Genomic DNA, 21,655 nt, shown 5'->3' on the forward strand with positions numbered 1-21,655 from the left:
TTTATTTATTGAGTGGTATCGTTAGTTACCTTAGCAATAGAGTGCTTAGCGTATAGATTAATTATCTACAATCTTATATATTTGACGCCACAAGTGGGGTTCCTCAAGGGTCCCACCTCGGCCCAATATTGTTCGTACTATTCATCAAAGATATTGTTGACCAATTTAAAGATTTATGAATATAATGTAATAAAAGAATAGGAAATGTATTTGATCCCCAAATTTTACAGATTAACTTAGATCAACTTTATAAATAGTGTGAACAAAATGCTTTATTTTGGAACATTAAAAAATTTCAAGTAATACGAATTTCCAAAACTCATTTTGAATTTATATTAATTAAATATTAAATTAATACCAGTGTCACAAATTAGTAACTTGGGTGTAATATTCGATGAAAACTTTAATTCCATCATCATGGCAGTTGTGCAGAGTGTAGATAATATATGTTGATTTGTATGGTAATTACACCATACGTCTTTAGTGTACGATACAACGTTCAATTGAAAAAAAAACACAAGCTGGGTGCCAGAAGTGTCGTACGTTAAACGTGTCTCAGTCCTTGTTCATTTCAATCATCTCTGTAATTATCTAATTAGTCGAGCTCGATAATTTAGAGGAGGTGCAACACGGCTTATTACCCCAAAAGCAAAAAAAACTGTTATCTAATTAGGTACATATCATGTCCCTCATTCTTGCAACCCTTCTTATGAGTATCGTAAAACCGGTTACTTTACGGTTTAAAATAACAATTTTCCATTAAATCGGCATTTTTACATGTAGAATGTGCAGAAAAAATAATAATACCGAAAAAACAATTTTGATGTAGGTAATGCAATAGTTCATATGTGACCTATAGTATCTAACTAAAAACTAACTAACTAACCATCACGCCGTTTCCCCGCAGGGGTAGGCAGAGAGGACGGACCGCCAAACAACTCGGTCTTGGCACACACTCCTTGCCTCATTCACATTCATACATCGTCTCATACATACTCTTCTATTATTCTGACTCTTGACATGGCCCGACTCGAGTATCTGATTCACTTGATCGTGCCATGTCTTCCTCGGGCGTCCCCGACTTCTGCTACCATTCACATTTGCATCATATATCCTTCTTACACTCCTATCTTCGCTCATTCGCTCTACATGCCCAAACCATCTAAGCGTCCCTTTCTTAATCTTACTCATTACGCTTACATCAGCCTTAAAGTGTGACATCTCCATTTTTGGCTAAAATGAGATAATGATGCAGTTTTGTAGCCATTTTATTGTTGATTATAGCTTTTGCCACAGAATCTGACATATCCTTTCAAATTTCTACATAATTTGAGTTAAAAATTGAGGTTATTATCAAAAAATGACATATCCCTCGCTTATTAGTTTCAAATAATGACAGATCCACTTCAACCAATAGGGAGTCGCCATCTTGTCACGTGATTGAGGGATTTAACTGCCATTTCTGTCTTGTGTGTCCAGCTGTGAGTGTCGGTTGACAGTTTTTCGGTATTTTAGTAAGTTTTAAAAAGTTTTAAGATAAAAAACAATGGAACGTGTTGTTCCAGAGAAAGCAAGGAATAGAAAAAAACAGCCAGAAAAGTGGAAAAGATCCAGGGAAGTGAAAAGAAGGTAAGTTTTGTTCTCAACTGTCAAGATCACTCATGGTTCATGCAGTTTTGCAAAGGGCGTGCGAGAGTTAATTTTATTTTTCACACACAAATTTTTTAATGTATTTTATACCTGTCTCTAGAAACATCAATTTCACTTTAATCAACTATTTCATTGGCAACTCAGATTAATAAGTGAAATGTAGGTATTTTAGATACCTCTCTAGTAAATATGTATGGGTATAAATAATTATTAAATATAAATTTATTTTTCATGTAAAATTAAAATATCCCCTTTCTTTTTGTTCAAGATATTCTGCATCAACATTGCCGTTTGCGCCAAAATGCCAACACAATTCAAAGGCATTTCAATGCATGTCATTGACAATGGTAGATATACAACAATTTCACAAGAAATTTTATTTGTTGTCTAACAAAATTTATCAGGACAATTACTTGTTAAAATATTGTTTACCGAAATCGGTAATTAGGAGAAGAGGAAACAGCGAAACAGATAGCAACAAAAGGAAAAAGAAGTCTCTTTCAATAACCTATAATGTACGTAAAACAACTACTATGACTACGGTACCCGAATGCAGAAACACATTTTTGGATATTTTACATATCAACAAAATGCATGTGATTGGCGTCACTAAAAGATACTTTAACTCTGGCACTCCTCCCATTGAGAAACGGGGAGGTGATAGAAATCACATAAAATTTGCTGACCGCAAAAATGCTGTAATAGAATTTATTAAAAAACTTATTCCTCTTGAAATTCATTACTGTCGTAGCAAAACAAAATCACGGCAATATTTATCTTGCGAACTTAATATCAGCAAATTAAGTCAAATGTTTAATGCTCAAGCATTATCGGATTGCATCGTAAAGGCTTCATATTTCCGAAAAATATTTAATTCTGAGTTCAATATTGGTTTTGGAACTCCACGGACAGATCAGTGCTTCAAATGCTTGGAACTTGGTGAAAAAATTAAGTATGAAGTAGATGCATCAATGAAAAATAATTTAATAATAGAAAAACGTGTGCATAAAATTCGGGCAAAGGCATTCTTTACAATGTTGGAAGAAGAAAAAGAGGGCATGGCAACAATTTCTTTTGATTGCCAAAAGAACCAACCACTGCCGAAAGTTGCCGATCAAGCAGCTTACTATTCACGCCAATTATATACATATAATTTTACAGCAGTTATTGGTACTTCCCATTCTAAACTCACTAACGTGCACATATATGCTTGGACAGAAGATCAGTACTCAAAAGGATCAAATGAAATCGCAAGTTCACTATTCCATCTTCTTTCTAAAATTAATTTTGATGGAATCAACACTATTCGACTAATGGCAGATGGATGCGGAGGACAAAATAAAAACTCTGTTCTCATAGGAATGTGCATGAAGTGGTTGGAAAACAGAGGTGATGTTGTAAAAAGAATTGAAACAATTTTTCCCGTCCCAGGCCATTCCTTTCTACCATCTGACAGAGTTTTTGCTGGAATAGAGAAAAAATAAAGAAGAAAGAAGTAATTGTCAATCCTGAAGTGTATTACGATATATTTAAGGAACATGGAAAAGTATATAATCTTGGAACTGACGTGAAAGTCTTTGACTGGAAGTCTGCCGTTCAGGAGGTTTTGAAACCTCCAGGCAAATGGCATTTTAAATTTGCTCCTTCGAAAAGATTTATTTTAACCAAAAAACCATCAGGCGTCATAACAGTTGCTGGAGAAGCTCACTATAGAGTAGATTTGTGTTCTTCAAAGAAAATTTTCAAAACAAATTTATCTGCAGTACAAATTAACCCCAAAGAGTTAAATTGTGGAACAAATGTAAAAATGGCTAAAATTAAGGATGTTGATTATCTTTTAAAAAAACATTATGGCAACAACTGGAGAGCTCTTGGTTGCTTACAATATTATAAAAATGTTATCGAAAGGTATGAAGAAAATCAGAGAGAATCCGAGAATATTGAATATGTGGAAGTTAGCGAAGAAGATTGTGAACCTATCGTGGAAATTAATGACCTTATAATATGATTTGTAATTAAATACGTATCCTTTGTACAAGCACCAATTACCAATTTACGAGTCTATTTTAATTTCTTGTTTATCATTTGAATAATAGTGTATTTTTAAAACTGTCATTGCTTTCATTGGAATTTATTTATTTTTAAATTGTTTATTGAAAATTAAGATAATAAACTTGTGATTGTACTGACACTCTTTCGAGAATGGTGTTTGTACTTTTTTAAAAAAATATAATGAATATTTTTTGTTTACCTCATGAAAATAAAGTACTTATTTTAACAAAAATATGTATAATTTTGCTAGTTTGTTACGTACACCCATGGCTTCAAAAAAATGGCGGACCTACATAAGTTGGCTGCAGAGTATGACAAATCCAGTATCATGAGTTTCAAAGTATGACAAATCCATACATTATTTTCAAAATGTGACACATCCAAACTAAAAAGTTAAATAAAAATGAAAATAAGCATTATACAAAAGAACTTACTTCATAAAATTAAATATTTCACTATGTTTATTGGAAATACGTTGAAAAATGGTTAAACATCGTCAATATTAATAGTTAAATATGTTTTCATGATTATCTCAAAACTGTAAAAATGGAGATGTCACACTTTGAAACTATAGGTCACATATATCAGATTACATTCGAAGAAGCCTACGCTACACCGCTGTGTGTATCAAATAATATTATTATCAGTCGGGCATTGTTGAATTTATTTGTACTCTGATCTTACAGATGTTCTTACTTTGGTGAGAACAATCCAAAAAAATTCAGTTATTATACAAAACAAGTACAAAACGTTACAAAAATGTAATATCTACAAAAAATAAAAATAAAAAAAATTTAAAAACTCACATATGACGCATGATAAATAATACAAATAAGTGATACATAATATATTTTTATAGCTAATAGCGGGACATTATATCTGAAACTGTATAAATTATCGACGAAAATGTCTACTTCAGCAAACTTTTCAGTTGTGGTTATAATTTGTTTTACAGTACTTAACATTCTATTGAATTTATCTGGGGTACCCGAAAATCGTTAGCCTAATAGAGCGATAGGCGCTCTCGTATTGCACTTAAAGTTTTTCATGTTACCCTCCTGAGGTCGACCGAAATCTCACACGTATATCAATAGCGATAGCGAGAAGAAGAGCGTTCTTTTTACGTATGGACTGCATAGCCGAAATCTTCTGCTTTGCGTGTTTGCTTTAACGCTGAGGGTTCTTCTTTAACAATCGATATCATCATTATCATCCCTTTAACCCTCGATTATGGTTGATGTGAAGATGTGTTCAACCCGTGATCACATCTCTCTAGCTCGGATAACGTCACCTGCCAGTACTGTTTCCAGTTGCTGCACCCGGAGGCCGGCTCACAGGTGAAACTCAGAATATTTTATAAATTCTTCAGCATTAGAAACTAAATGCTTTCTGTTTGTGCAGGGGGAATGTTAAGAATAGATTTTTCCGTATTATTTTCATTGAGCATTCTTGTTTTCATATTTGACGTCATTTTGGCTTCAATTCAAAGAAGATATGTAAGAATTTTAACGTAAAACCCTAATTCGCTCTTCGTTTTGAAACTGTTACGTAATTCAATAAAAATAGTTCTCTTTGCCGCTGTTATTATTTTTCGTTCTGTTTGACAAACATCTCGGGCCAAAAATTCTTTATTTACTTGGGCCAGCCAACAACGAAAGCGCTATTCTTTAGATAGAATACACCATTCTGAATAATGCATCGATATAAAATACAAAACATTGCAGTTATGGTGTCAAAAATAACCCTTCGACTAGAAATCCTACACAAAACAAACGGTATACAAATGAAGATCGAAGGTGGTGTTTTATACTCAATGGTGTGAACAGAAGTCTTGTAGATTTGTGTTGCGTTCGTTGCGTCCACACGCTCGAGCAGCTCGACACAAGCCGCTACAGACATACCACCAAGACGTTCAGTCGAGTTGTAAATTTCTGTCGAACATCGAGCAGGATTTGCAACCCTCAAATGTTTTTCGCATCGAGCCGTTGACTGAGAGGCAGCCTGGTTTCTCACTGCCTGGTAAACTCTATTCCGCCATTAATAGGATAAGGTCCTCCCACAGCCGCTGTGCCCACACGACGCACAGGTGAGAATGTCCGCTACATTCATTCCCCGGCGGGATTGATGTGGTCCACAGGGCGACTACTGAGGCCCTAGACTGGCTCACTAACTTAGTTCCCCCCTGACTCCCACCATACGAAAAAAATAGAACAGAACAAGTCGAAACTTTTGAGAAGTTATATATACTAAAATCATCCCTACTATGAATGTTAGGGTAGGTAATATAAAATTCAAAATAAAACTGTAAGATTCTGGTAGGTGGTTTATGGGGTCATATAGCGTGGTGTACGAGTATTTCACGGACCTAATACGAAGCTAGCTTATTGGTTACCGATTTGCATATTACGCGAAGTGGAAACCGAGCATTGCCAACTGTGAAATCAAAGCTAATGCTATTGGAACAACCGAAACTTGTGACTCGTTGTTTACCCCAACGAGTCGCCGAGGTAACCCATTGTACCACGCTCAGTTGTTGTATTGAAATGGGAGTAACGTTGCGTGGCGAATATCTTAACGATTCCGATTTCGAAATCGCTATAAAATCTGCGGAAAATATATTCAGCTATTTTTGTTAATATATTACATGGTGTCCTGGCAAGTTCGACTCTTTGACTTTCCCGAAAAGACTTGGACGGGTTGTTTCGGAGAAATTCAAATGTAACATTCTCCTCTGAAAGGTCTCCGTTAAATGCCGATTCTAAGTCCGTTTCAGGTTATGAACAAATTGTGATCAGCAAAGGAGTATTATGTTGTTAAGCTTGTCCTCTTGTTACCATTTGATAGAAAGCTGAAACGCACCTGGAATCGACCTTTAACGAGGATCTTTTAAAAGTAAAAAACAAAAAAAATGGTGCTGAATGACCATTTGTGACAAATGTCCTATAAAGCGACTGGTCCATAGTGAACATGAATAGAACTTTCACAGAATTAACTTTGAAATTTGAATAATTCTTCAAATTTCAAAGTTAATTTTCAAGTTCCGTGAAAGATTTTTCAATTTCTGTTATTATTTCAGTTCTATCAAGCTAATAGCCTATAATGATATATTAACAGAACTTGAATGGTACTTTCACAGAACCCAAAAATGAGAATTGAAATTTGATGATTTGTTCAAATTCTCCAAAACAACCCGTCCTTAGTAATAATACGTACACATATCGTGATAAAATGTTAGAAATTTACTAAAGGTTTATCAGGAAGTCTGTTAATTCATTCGTTAAAGGTCTTCAATACCTTTTTAACCAATAATAAATTAGCAATACTCGTTTTTCTCCGTGTGAAGATATTAATTTGCGTTATAGTCAGTGTTGGCTTTGAATGAATTTGGTCATACATAGAAATTGACCTGAATAACCCTTTCAAAATATGTTTTCCCAATGATGGTATTATTTGTACAGCTTAACTCAATTGCGAAACGCGCCCACGTCATAGTTCGCCTCCCTTTCCAAAGGTAACCCTATTTAGTCGTTTCCAAGAGCGTGTTACAGCACCTTGTGGGTACTAGGTAGTAGGGGTACCTATTGACTACAGACTGGTCAAAAACTAGCTCTACAACCTGTAAAAATCGCTTTTTTGCTTTGATTTAATTTTGGCAGTCGGACAGGGCAACATTACGAAAACCGTTAGCGTCATCAGCGTGTTCACTGCTCGGAAGTTGGTTGGTTGTATTTGTAATCTAATAACTAAGTAAAACTGTTTTAAAAAATTTGGATGCATTTGTTGTAAAATAATTTCACTCAGGGTCTATGTCATATTTGGGGATGTTGTGTGGAGGATCTTTTTAGGGAAAAGGAAAGGAAATTCTGGGACGGAAAAAAGGTGTGATGGGTTGGTAGGAATATGGGGGTCAGTGTGTCTAGGAGTGACGCACGTATAAATCCATTATTTCCACTGCGGTGCAAGTGGGTCGAGAGAGTTTGCTGGAGAGGTTAAAAGATCTCCCTCAACCAGTCTCTTGCGATCCGGCCCACCACGCAGTAGGTGGGCAAACGCATCCGTCGTCAAGACCTAGAAAGACCTCACCCAGGCAGGGGTGTTGGCTGTCCAATAAATGGTACCAAACCAGCCTCCCAATTTGAGAAATTGTTGTTTTTATGTAGTTTTCATACTGCCCTAAGTGTAGTCCGAATCTAAGTGTTATTTTTGAAATGCCTGACATTTACACTTCATGAGGTCACTCTAGACTGCAAACTTTCTTTCCGTGAGCACATTAACAACATTGTTAACAAATCACTTAAACTACTTGGCTTCGTTCATAGAATAACCTCTGACTTTAAACATATAAGTACCCTTAAAACTCTTTACTGCTCGTTAGTTCGCCCTCACCTTGAATACGCTAGTGTTATTTGGTCTCCTTTCTATGCTGTCCACATCTGTCACATAGAATCCGTACAACATCGCTTCCTACGAGGAATCGCTTGGAGGTTGGGTCTTGAAAGAGGAGAGTACTCATATGATGAAGTTGAACAAACTTTAAACATTTCTTCTTTGGAGAAACGTAGAAGGGACACTGATCTGATTTGCATATTCAAGATTATCAATGGTATTACAGACTCACCTGCTTTGTTGCAACTTATCCAATTCAACATCCCTTCCCGTAGACTCCGAAATAATGAATTGCTGTTCGTCAATCAACATTCTACCAATTATGGATACCATTCTCCTTTGTCCAGAATGTCGAGACTTGTCAACTCACTGTCAAGTCAAAGCATTGAATTTTGTGGTATATGCCTAAATGACTTTCGACAGTCAATACGCAATGTCTAATTTCTAATGCCCTTTGAACCATCTTCATGCTTTGACTTATTATTATCTCCCATTCTTACTTTTATATTATTATTGTCATTGTTATTGTCTTCGCTCCTCATTTATATATGCTCTCCTTTCACTGTCATCTCTGTTTATAAAACTTATTCGTGTAATTAATATGTTGTTAATGGACTATTTGTCCGTAAATAAATAAATAATAATAATGAGTAACTCTCTGATCTTCAAAACGTCGCCATTTGGTTCACATTGCATTTCCAAAATATTTCAAAGATACTATTTTGACCATCGTGTAGGTAGATACTTCGTACAAGGGATACCTAACATTGGCTCGACCAGTCTACAACCTTGGTAACACCTCGTTATACTTCTGTATCACCATATAAAACAGTAAAGAGTTCGTAACATAAATAATAATGTACACAGTACAGAATGCTTAGAATATCTCTACACTAGTCTGATAAACCAAAAACCCTGGTTGAAAAATAACCGAATGGTTTATTGTTTATGGCTAGCTTGTTGGTGGAAACCATATTGATTGCGAAGTCTTTAACTCCTCGGGCTACTTTGTTCTGTTTTACGAACAAACCGCTACTACCCGTAGATTCTATTTTGTTCGCTTTTCGGAACAGCTCATATGGTCTCATAGAAATCGTTGTCTCCCTTACTGTCATGGTTACAAATATGATCTAAACAGTGTTAGAAAGAGAAAACACCACGCCTTACATTCAAATCTAAATAACCACAAAAATAATTAACCACAGTACAACTAAAATGTGCACCTGCCCACGCACACCCAATTTCTACCGATTTATAAGTTCCAAAAAATATATGTTATTTTTTAAGATAATATCTATATTTTTTTTTATGCCGGAACGTTAATTATTTGAAATTCCCTTGATAGAAAAAAAAACGCAAAGTAAGCTCCGAAAATTATTAAAAACACGTTATGTTCTGTTATTTAATATTTTATGTCATGAAAAAAATCACAGTGTATCTTTAAATGCAAAACTAAAGCACTTGTCGAGAGATTTTTGCTCTATTTCAAACGAGTCGTGTTTTATCAAATATTTTCAAAATTTTCGCTTAATTTTTTATCTTTTTTTTTTAATATTAGCGCGCTCACTCATTCGTATTTACATATCTCCCTCTCAGACCATCTTTGAAAGCTTACTACGAGGTCTTAATGAAACCAAAAGTTTGACTGCAATTTGAGAAAAATTTATGAAACTTGTAAATTTTTTATTAATTATTTTTACATGAAACGGCAAAAAGTTAGATAGCAATAATGTTAAATTACCTTTAAAACAGTTTTTTAGTTTTCGGATACGTTCAGATATATCTCATATATTTTGATTTTATTGAGAAGCGGAAATAAACACAAATTCTCCGTCTTTCTGACAGCATCATTAAAAATATAACATTCGTTGTGCCAGAGACCTGATGGGTTAATATTGAATCGGAGGTGCTCAGTGTCCGGCCATCAATGAAGCTCGATGTATTTTATAGTCCCCGTATCGATTAAAACATCAATAGAGCTATTCCCAGTTCTGTTTACGGACCGGTGTCAAGGATATTCCACAGCGTTGTGTGTGAAGTCGCACGTGCACACGTGAGCAAAGATGGTTTACTGTCGGATAACCGATTCTTCTTTAATGCGATGGACATAGTCACTGGACACTGAACACTAAATACTAAACCAGTCTGACAGCACAAATAATTGTTTTCTGCAATCATGACGATGCTACTCCCTGGGCGGGATTTGGCCTATGTCCAATTATTTTTATTTTTCTATTTGTCCCCAGTTCGCGGGTATTGTACAGGGTTTTCCAATAAAAGGTGTTATTTTGAATAGCCCGCTATTTCGGTAGATGTTACTTTTGAAGCTGTCATTTTTTGACATTTGACAAGTAGAAACTACGCCATTAATAAAAATGGAACGATACACGCTTCAACAACGCATTGAAATTATTAAAATTCACTTGAGTGAATCAAATGCAAATCATCTTGAGTGATGAGGCCCATTTCCACGTCGGTGGCTTCGTCAACAAGCAAAATTTTCGCATCTGGGGCTCGGAAAACTCAAGAGTTATTGTTGAAAAGCCTCTCTATCCTCGACGTGTGACTGTTTGGTGCGGTTTATGGTCCGGCGGAGTCATTGGACCTTACTTTTTCGAAAATGAGGCTGGAGCAACAGTTACGGTGGATGGATTGCACTAGATGATTAATGATTTTTTATGGCCGGAATTTGATGGTATTGATCTGGACAACGTTTACTTTCAACAAGACGGCGCTACGTGCCACACAAGCAACGAAACCATTGATATTATACGATTGAATATCAAAATAACACCTCTTATTGGAAAACCCTGTAGTTAGTTCTCCGGTACTGTTCCACGCCAGTTTGATCCTGATTTTTCCAAAACCATTAAGCCCAAATTTAAAAGGAGGATCATGTCAATTATATAAACTGTTCAATGCGTAAACGTGTAAAAACACACTCACATATAACCCACACGTAACCCTGTATACATACCACGTATGGGACATTACAAGGAAACATATCATATCATAGGTCTACCTTGAAATATTTAATATCTGTAAATTGTTTCATCACTGTATCCAATGTACGGTTTGTTTCTATAATATAAAATAAATAAATACACACGTAACCCTGTATACATACCACGTATGGGACATTACAAGGAAACATATCATATCATAGGTCTACCTTGAAATATTTAATATCTGTAAATTGTTTCATCACTGTATCCAATGTACGGTTTGTTTCTATAATATAAAATAAATAAATACCACATTTAAAAATGGATTAAAGCCTTCATTACATAATTAAATACTGGTTCTATAGAATCTTAGAATAGTTTGTTACATACTAGCGTAGACCCGTGAACATCGCGAGATATTATAATTTTAGGAGTGATAATAATTGCACGTTCGGTAAAAAGTGCAGATCCTTGAAAAATCACGTAAATCTGAATTTGCTCTCAGATCAACCCTAAGAAATTCAAGCAAAGAAATACACATTTCAAATAAAGAACTAAAATAATTTTCAGGTAAAAAAATATTGTGTTATTCGTAGGTACTTTATCGCTTATCTGAATTCTTCATGACACATCAGTTCCAATTTTGGAAATGAAAATTCAAGTAATTTTCTGTAATATTATAATATTACAGTTTTTCGATTCACTCACCGTAGGTAGGTTTGATTTTTCAGAAATTTTAAAATTTTGTTTAATATTGTTTCGTTGCATATTTTAGTAGTTTTAACCGAACGCTTACCTAATTATAAACCGTCTTACTAAATTAGATTCTTATTCGTTGGTAAAGCCGTCCTCGAGCAAGTTTTCACTTTTCTGACCTTACGCGCCGCGTAACATTTACACCACGATTTTAAGTAAGACTGTACGTATTTAGTAACTATAAATTAGAAATTACAACATGGAAATCGCTAGAAAAATATATTTCTGTTAGGGTAGTAAAGTTTCATAATTATTGATCTTCGATTGAATCTTTGATTTGACGAGACCTTTCCAAGAATTTGGTAGCTCGTGGTGAATGTCGAACCCGTTAATTTTGACATTGTTAAGTCCTATTTCTTATTGACTTGGCACTTTTAGCACTTGGCCTTAGAATTAAACTACGCACAATAATTTGACCATCGATTGGTTTAATCAAATATGGATGAAAGAGGCCCCCTTTCGGTGAAACAATGTGAATAATCGACGGCCAATATTGACAGAACAAATATTTATTTGGGTTTGAATTTGTCGACGCATTTTCCACTTCGTTTCTATACATTATACAAACTTTTGTGTATTCATACACGATATGTTCGTACACAAGCAAAACGTGGTTCCTAAAAAAAAACTAACCTATAAACCTAACCTACGCAACCTATTTAACCTTGTTTTTGTTTCAATACTTTTCATGACTTTATATCACTTTTTAAAGGTGTGTTAAATTGTCATTTTGATGAGTTATCCTGTCACCGCAAAACGTATAGGATATGTATAAATACCGATGCAATATGTACTTGTAAATATATAATGAAAATTTTGTATGGATTTATAGGATTTAGAAAGGGACGCTCAGATGGTTTGTGCGTGTAGAGCGAGTGAACGATGGCCATGTCAGATTAAGGCCAAGAGTCAGAATAATAGAAGAGTATGTATGAGACGATGAATGTGAGTGAGAAAAAGAGTGACATATCCGTCTTCTCTGCCTACTCCTGCGGAGAAACGGCGTGATGGCAAGTTACTTAGTGATGTTACTTGTTTAACTGTTATGCTTTACGATCACAGATTAATCAAAAGCTGAGGTGGGTCTAGAATCAGCATTTAACAAGGACCATCCAAATGTGAAAAAAATAATCAGAATGGCGCTGATTGTCTGTATGATAGTATATTAAACGTGACGGAGTTTGCACTACACCTACCCTACCTTAGTTTATCACGACTTTCCCCTGAAATTTCGTTATAGATGTTATTATCCCGAAACGCGATGTTTTTCTAAGAATGAATTTAGTTTGTGATTCGAACCTTTTGAATTTCATTTATTAGAGTCATCATTGTTTCTGATTACCCCTCAGGGTATAAATCCCACCCTTAAATCCGTGCCAGGGGGGTAGATATTATAATGTCTTGGACTACTGACTAACGTTGCCCCGTACACCGCAGTGACCTTTCCGCCGGGTCAAGCAGAGGTCGGCCATTAGGGTGGTCGACCTCGTTAAGGCATTTCCATTTGGAAAATAACTACCAATCGAAATAAAAAAAACATTTTGTGGCATAACGTACTTAACCACTCAGGCTAACAGCTTATATGGTCTCATAGATTTTATGGTTAGAAATATGATCTAAACGGCGTTAGAAAGAGAAAACACCACGCTTTATATTCAAATATAGAAGACTAACACAGAATACTTAAAATGTTCACCTCTATGAAACCAAAGATTTCCAGCCGCAATTTGAAAAAAAAAAGGTGTAACTTTGTGATTATTTTTATTAATTATTTTTACACGAAACCACAAAAACTGAGGTGACATTAGTGTAATAAAACGTGTGGGTGTTTCTATTTGTTTCGTTATCAGTAATCTTAATAGAAAAAATGTAAGGTGAGCCATTTTTAAAACTTTTTTTATGTTTGCATAAAAAATAAATGAGATTTAAAAAATTATATGTTTATTTAAATTAATACGATTTCAAGGCGTTTTTCATCACCTATCAAGAACAGTTTTTAGTTTTCGGATACGTTCAGACATATTCCATTTATTTGGATTTTAATGCAAAGCGGAAATACTCTGGCCTTCTGACTGAGAGGTATTTTTTTATATTAACTCCACACAGGAGGCCCTGAAGAAAATAATTTCCCTAAGGGCCTATGTCATGTTTGGGGATGCTGTGTGGAGGGTCTTTTTGTGGAGAGGAAGGAGTGAACATGGGTCTTGAAGAGTCCCATGTTGTAGGAGGGAGGAAACACAGAGGCCGGCAGTTCGTTCCACAGCCGAGCTGTTGAACTTGAGAACGAATCGTAGGTATTCTTTTACGAAGAAAATACTCCTGTTCTAGCGGACGTGTGACGAATTCACTAGGCACCCTTAATACATAATACATATAACTTGTATTTACTACTATTTTTTTCATATTATTAGCCTGCCTTTATGCTGTCATGTAATTAAAGCGTTAATAAATAATGTTTGAATATTCACACATATTCATGTGACAAACCCTGGTTTGTTTGCTAAGGTCTTATTCACACGGCTTTACAGATATTTACGAACATACTAGGTGTGTCTTGAATTTGTTTTACTAAGGGTGCCATATTGCATTATGTCACATCACACTTCACATGTAGTAGGAATGTAAACTTCTCTCGGAATATGTCAATGTTTACTTACGACCTTTTACTGAGAATTCGAGAGATCTTCTAATAATAATAATAATTGGATGACTTGTATAGCGCCGTTTTTGTGCAAAATCACCTCAAGGGCGCTGTCTGTGTACTTATGCACTATGCACCTAATTCTTAATTATTATTCTCATCAATATATAAATATTTTTTTGATAATAAATTATATACGTAAATGTATATTTTTAATGTGAATACTGCACAAGAGTCCCAACTGCTCCCAACCATCTGGAGCCAGTGATACTAGGGCATCCCCAATTGGGAAGCAGACAGGGTAGAGGAAGGTGGGGAAGTACCTGGCTATTCAGACCTGGTTACTAAACAGTTTCCTCAGGATAGCTTCTTTATATTCAGATTTAATAATATGTTGTATACTTGCGGCACATTTCAGAGTAGAAGATACTCTCAGTATTGCCCTGGTGTAAGACCACCATTCACAATTGAAACGTTGTTTGAAAGGTTTTGGCCGTGTTTGGTGGCTAGATATCAGTAACCAGGTACTTCTCACCTTCCTCTTCCCCATCTCCTCACAACAACTTCTTTCAATCTCACAACATACCCCAATTGGGGATGCCATAGTCTCACTGGCTCCAGACAGTTGGTAGTAGTTGAGACTCTGGTGTGGTATTTACATAAAAAAAGAAAAATGTTTTTTTTCTCCCTAATGTTGCAAAAAAATATAATGTATTGAAGATATACAAAAATGTGCTCGAGTTCTATTATATTTTCCAGCCAAATAAGCATTCATCACGATAAAAATAAGTCATATGAGGTTTTCCAGTAAATAAATACAGTACTATGACAGTATTTGACATTGAATTTTGCAACCCGCCTTTTCACAGATAAAATAAACATATTTGCAATTGCAAGTGACAAAATGACAAACTTAATTAAAATTAATAATAATATTTCCTTGCCAATCGAATAAAATGTGTTTTAATATGCTAGGAAAATTTTTTAAGGTGCAAAATACCATAAAATCGAAGCAAGTGCTTCTAGCAAATTCACGGTGAATTCACCGGCACATGACAGGTACAAACGTAAGAAATCCACGGTGGATTTCTTGTCACACTAGAGGTTAAAGACATTATGCTTTTGAAGAAAGACAATAGTATTAGATGGGGAGTTTTGTTTTGAATTGACACCCCTTATCTAGACTTATCGTTGCATGTATATAAACATCCCATTTTCTTTTATTTCCAGATGCGTCGCCGAATGACCGTGAGGAGCTCTTCATCCAGAAACTGCGGCAGTGCTGCGTGCTGTTTGACTTTGCGTCGGAGCCGCTGTCGGACCTGAAGTGGAAGGAGGTGAAGCGGGGCGCGCTCATGGAAATGGTGGAACTCGTCACCATGCAACGGGGGGTGCTCACCGAGGCCATCTACCCGGAGGCTGTCAATATGGTAAATTTATTAAAAAATTAACATTATTAAACGGCTCAGAGCCAATCACTGCCATGGGCCGACAAATCATATGTAATTCCAATGGAAACAAAAGCTCCCGGCAGTGAATGTGTTCTCGCCTTAGGCCCCTAGCATACTGATCATATATTTCTTGCTTCTGACAGAAAGTCGGAGAATTTGTGTGTGTTTCCGCTTTGCAATAAAATCCAAATAAATGGAATGTTTACAGAAATTGTTAATGTGAATGGAATTGCCGAAAACTAAAAACTTTTTTGAAAGGTGTAATAAACATATAATTTTTGAAATATTAATTTTGAATAACATACATTTTTTTTAATTTGGATTATTTTACTTTTTTCTTCTAAACACTGAAACAAAATTATGAAAAAAAAAACATGCATTTTATTAGACAAATATTATAAACCTCACCTCACTGTTTTGTCGATTCATATAAAAATAATGAATAAATTATTCAAATAGTTTAATAATTTCTCAAATTGTAGTCGGAACCTTTGGTTTCATGGAGGTGTATATTTTAATTCATCTGTGGTTAGTTTCTTAATTTGAATATAAAGCGTGGTGTTTTCTCTTTCTAATACTGTTTAGATCATATTTCTCATCATGACAGTATGAGACACAACAGTTTTCTGTGCAACCATACGAGCTGTTTCCTAAAGCGAACAAATTAGCCTGAGAGGTTAAGGGGGTATTTCACTATCTCTGATTATGTTCTGACTAAGCACTAATCCGCGGATTAGTAATTTTTTCGTTTTCACTATATCTGAATAACGCTAACGCTCGGGTTAAAGTTCGATTTGACTAATCAGTGCTCGAACCTCACGTTAGGCGCTATTCCTCGAATCAAAGATGGCGTCAAAACATTCCGAGTTTGACAGCGGAAAAGTGAGTCGAATTTTGTTGAATGAATTTGAATGCTTGTATGATCCATCCTGAATTATTTGATTGTGTTCAAAATAAGAAACAATGTATTGATTCGACACGAATCTATCTAAAATGACCTGATAATCAACATAACATAACCAAAAAAATGCACACTTTTCGGTGTGCGGACTGTGACGCATGACAGCCGTGGCAGTAGATGGAGTAACTGCAAACATTTTGCGATGTTGCCAGACTATTTCGAGTGTTATCTATCCGGAAGCTCGGCAACAATGGTGAAACGGTCGCCGTTGAATAACGAAGTTATTCTGATCTTTAAAGCCAGCCAACGGATAGCTAGTCAGATATTTAGCCCGACATAGTGAAATACCCCCTATGTATTGTTATTTTGCTCATCTATTATAATTATAATGCTACCTTCATCATGTAATAATCCTTGATTTTCATTGGCTGAAGTGAAATTAGTCAACTTGTTGTGACGAATGAGTCTTTGTTGTATGAAATGACATCACTGTATCTAATAATGACAGCTTGTCATTCAAGACATGATGTTTTTATTGTTAATGTTATCATATTTATAAATTGTTGCAAAAATTACATCTTAGATGATTTTTTTGTTTTTACATTAACACCATACATCTTTGGAGATACTGTATGGAGGTTATTTTTAAGGAAAGGAAGGAGATGAAGTTTTGGGAAGGAAAAAGGTATTATGGGTGGGTAGGAATATGGGTGTCAGTGTATCCAGGAGTAACATCCCACTGGTGCAAGGCATTGGGTCGAGAGAGTCCTTCCAGAGAGGTCAAAGGGTCTACCTCAATCGGTCTCTCCCAATCCGACCCGCCATGCACCACGAAACTGATGAAAGTGATTGTAGGGGAAGATTGAGAAGTTGTATCTAAACATATCAAGAGATATTTTTTCCATTTTGACTGGTCGGTGGCTGAGTTGGCATCGCGTTTGGGTCCCACCGAAGCGTAGTGTAACAATTATTTTACAAGCAATAATTGTTCGCCTGAAACACTCATCCATATTGAAAAATCTCCTGGAATCTCCTGGAAATCTCCTGGAAAATCTTTGGAGATTTTTAAATGTGGATGAGTGTTTCAGGCGAACAATTATTGCTTGTAAAATAATTGTTACCCTTTGTGCTATGCATAAAAAATCTTGTCTTAAAAACATTAGTATACCAAAAAATAATAATGAAGCGTAGTGTGTTCAATTCTTTGGCTGGCTAAGTCCTCCATCACAATACATGCAACATTTTCCGCTTACTGTGGTGGTGATAGGAGATTTTCAAATATTTTCAGATTATTCGTAACCCAAGAATGTTTGTCTTTCTTTAAAAAAAAAATATACATATATATATATATCAGGAGCCATTTTATGGATAAAATTCTGGTTGTACTTGTGGTCTCTATCAAGGACTGTGTTGAGAATATCTTCACAGCACACAATATGCCAATACACTCCATATAACTGAAGATCCCCAATTCTCAGAAGTGGAATGAAAAAAAACTGATGTTGTCAATTTATATTAGGCGTTTCTACTCCTAGGCCTTCAGAAAGCCAAATCAAATTTACCTTTCTTTTGGCACATAGACAATAGACACGCTTTTTTTGTTTTTCTTCATTGCTATATACAGGGTGTCCGGGGGTTAAATGCGCTATATTGGGAGGTGATTCTACATGAAGGTATAAATAAAAAAGAAAAATAACTTTTTAGAAATTCCAATGTTTATTTTCCCATACAAAAATATTTTAGCTTTTTTATTTATTTTCCCATACAAACAATTCAACTTTTTAACCTAAAAACTACCTTAAAAAATTGGAATTTCGAAGAAAAAGTTAAATATTTTTTACTTCAAAAATCATGTAGAATCCCCGAAGTTAGCGCACTTTATCCCCCCGGACACCTTGTATTACGTACTATTTAATTTAAATACTATATATTTAAATAAGTAAAAAGTATGCATATATTTTTTATTTTCTTTACCCAACCCGGGCCATTCAGAGCCATGAAGGTTATCATCCGTCAAAATATATTCCCATATGTATAGGCCAATGTCCCGCCCTGATGGGAATAATCTTTTTCCCTGGTAGCTTGTTATGGCGGGACATAACAAGCCTATGCCTATGTATATGATATCCCGATACATTGTGTTGAGGTGAAATGACACAAAACTGCGCCATATAAATGCTATGTAATTATTATATTGTCAAATATCCAGTGGCAACCCAAGTGAACTTTATTAAAGGGACCGGGTTACTGTCAAAGAAAAGATGTAAAATGGGAGATATCACAATGGGCCACGAGTGCTCACTGGATTTATGTAAACCGCTTCCGTTATACTAATATTAAAAAAAATGCATCCCAAAAACGGTGAAGTGTAAGAGTAGTAAGACTATTGTTTAACATATGTGTTTTACGTGTTACAGTTTGCCGTGAACCTGTTCCGCACCCTGCCGCCGTCGTCGAACCCCAATGGGGCGGAGTTTGACCCCGAGGAGGACGAGCCCACGCTGGAGGCAGCCTGGCCGCACCTGCAGCTGGTCTACGAGCTGTTTCTGCGCCTCGTCGAGTGCCCCGACTTCCAGTGCAACCAGGCCAAGAAGTACATCGATCAGAAGTTTGTGCTCTCGGTAAGGATTTTTTTTAAAATTTAAAATTGGTACTTGGAATCTTGTGAGACTAAGCTAAACTTTATGCTGATCACTATATGATCAAAAGCTGAAATGGGCTGAGAATCGGCGCTTGAAGGGGATCAGAAGTTTGTACTCTAGCTGATGATCTAATTTTTTTTAATATCAATTCTGCTCAATAAACCCTGTGGGAAATAATTTCTCTCAGTGCTTATGTCATATTTGGGGATGCTGGATATGGACGGTCTTTTTGAGTATAGAAAGGAGTGAACATGGAAAAAACATGTAGGAGGGAGGAAACACAGAGGCCGGCAAATCATGCCGAGCTCCCAAGAACAAATTGCAGAAGCGACCCATTCTCATGTAACAAATGTCATCCTTACACCATTACTGAAATTTACGCCCGACCCTAGGAGCACCTTCCATTGAAGTACCGGTACAGTAAGAACATCTTTCCCACCTGACATTTTACTATACCTGTTCACTGGTTCAGTGCCGACCACGTCCATGGCTGGGCCAAGCCAAATATTCTATTTTTCGCGTCCAAAACGGTTGCATATTATGTCAGTCTGTGAACGCGGTAAATGATTTAAAACGGCGATTCTCGTCAGTTTTAGCTTTTGATAAAATTGAAATCGACAATCGACTGTCATGTTTTCTAGACCATTTGTCAGATAAATTGATTAATAACAAAAGTAATATTTTCTTTTTTTAATTTCAGCTTTTAGAACTGTTTGACTCGGAAGATCCCAGAGAAAGAGATTTCCTAAAAACGACGCTTCACCGGATATATGGAAAGTTCCTGGGCCTTAGAGCTTATATTCGTAAACAAATAAATAATGTATTTTACAGGTAAATATTACAAACTTTTTAAAAATTAATTAAAAAATTATAAGGTTTCTTTTTGAAATATAGATTTAACTGATCAGATGGTAAATATGAAAGGATAATATCTGAATTGCATCATTGCATGATTACACCTCAAATATCAATTTAATATCTACGTTTCAATTGTCTCAAATCAAAACAGGGAACTCTGTACTGTCGTTTGAAATTAATTCTTATTTGTAAATAAAAACATTGTTTCTTCAATAATTGCAAATTCATTCTATGGCGTAATTTTAATTTTATTTATTTATTTATTAACGCCCTTTTTCGGGGCTTTTACATGTGAATATTAAGAAATATACATTATTTATTGTACATAACTGAATTGCTTCATTAACAACAATTTATATTTGTTTAAAGATAAATTGAAGATGTCCACTGCCTTAGTATAATTGTTTCCCTCCATTAGTATTCTGGGCAAAGAGGAATACATATGGTAGTTAGTCCCAGAATTTCTGCACTGAAATAAATCCTGACTTCTAGTATTACGTTGTGGAATTCGAAAGCTTATCAATTCTAGCAATACCGGACTATCAACTAAATCATTTAGAATAATAATAATACCAAGTCAGTGAAAATTAATGAAAATAAATCACTTAATATTTGTTAATGGTGTATACAAAGTGATTTATTTTCATTGAAAAACACTGTTATTCATTGATTTGAGATTTTCACGGCCAAAAGTATTATAGTGATTTGTTTTTGGGGTGTTATGCAGTGTTGCGCTTCCTCCTTCTTTAGCCAACGTTTCGAACAGCATAGCAGTGTCCATCATCAGGGCAGATGTGTAATCCGATTACACATGAAATAACTTTTTTATAATATTTAGAGGCTGTCTTAAACTTTTATTAGGGTAAATAATACTTCAAAACTTTATACAATAAAAGTTCATTTTAACCTTGTAAACGCGCATTTGTTGGGTTGATCACCAGATTAATTAAAATGGGTTTCATATTCCAGTAGGTTTATTAAAAAAATTAATTGTTTATTATTATTTAAATATATTTTTGTCTCTTTATTTCAGATTTATATATGAGACGGAGCACCACAATGGAATAGCAGAGTTATTAGAAATTTTAGGATCAATTATCAATGGATTTGCGCTGCCCTTAAAAGAAGAACACAAATTATTTTTACTTCGGGTAAGTTTGAAGTTTATATCAAGCCATTTCAAAAAAGATCTCCATTTCTCTTTATTTTTAATTAAAAGAAGATGACAAGTTTAAAAAAAAAAAAAAAAAAACATAAATTTCATAAAACTATGACTGATTTTGAAGAGGAATGAAATCTGTAATCTCTGTGGGAATTGAATTGCCTGGAATCAATCCATTAATATGTGGTCAGTTGCTGAGTTGGCAATGCTT

At 35.2% G+C, this 21,655-nt stretch overlaps 1 protein-coding gene across 1 annotated transcript in view; it reads left to right on the forward strand.

Moving 5' to 3' along the window:
* Window positions 1-21,655, forward strand: part of LOC149416603 (serine/threonine-protein phosphatase 2A 56 kDa regulatory subunit gamma isoform-like) — a 169,664-nt gene that overhangs the window by 134,533 nt on the left and 13,476 nt on the right. The window contains exons 4-7 of the mRNA XM_089640832.1: window positions 15,661-15,860; window positions 19,200-19,403; window positions 20,125-20,255; window positions 21,316-21,433. Coding sequence (XP_089496958.1) covers window positions 15,661-15,860; window positions 19,200-19,403; window positions 20,125-20,255; window positions 21,316-21,433 — 653 coding nt within the window. The remainder of the gene's footprint in view (window positions 1-15,660; window positions 15,861-19,199; window positions 19,404-20,124; window positions 20,256-21,315; window positions 21,434-21,655) is intronic.

The sequence above is a fragment of the Hesperophylax consimilis genome, chromosome 16, assembly GCF_061612785.1.
Source record: "Hesperophylax consimilis isolate HC1 chromosome 16, BYU_Hcon_1.0, whole genome shotgun sequence".
NCBI classification, from domain to species: Eukaryota; Metazoa; Arthropoda; class Insecta; order Trichoptera; family Limnephilidae; genus Hesperophylax; species Hesperophylax consimilis.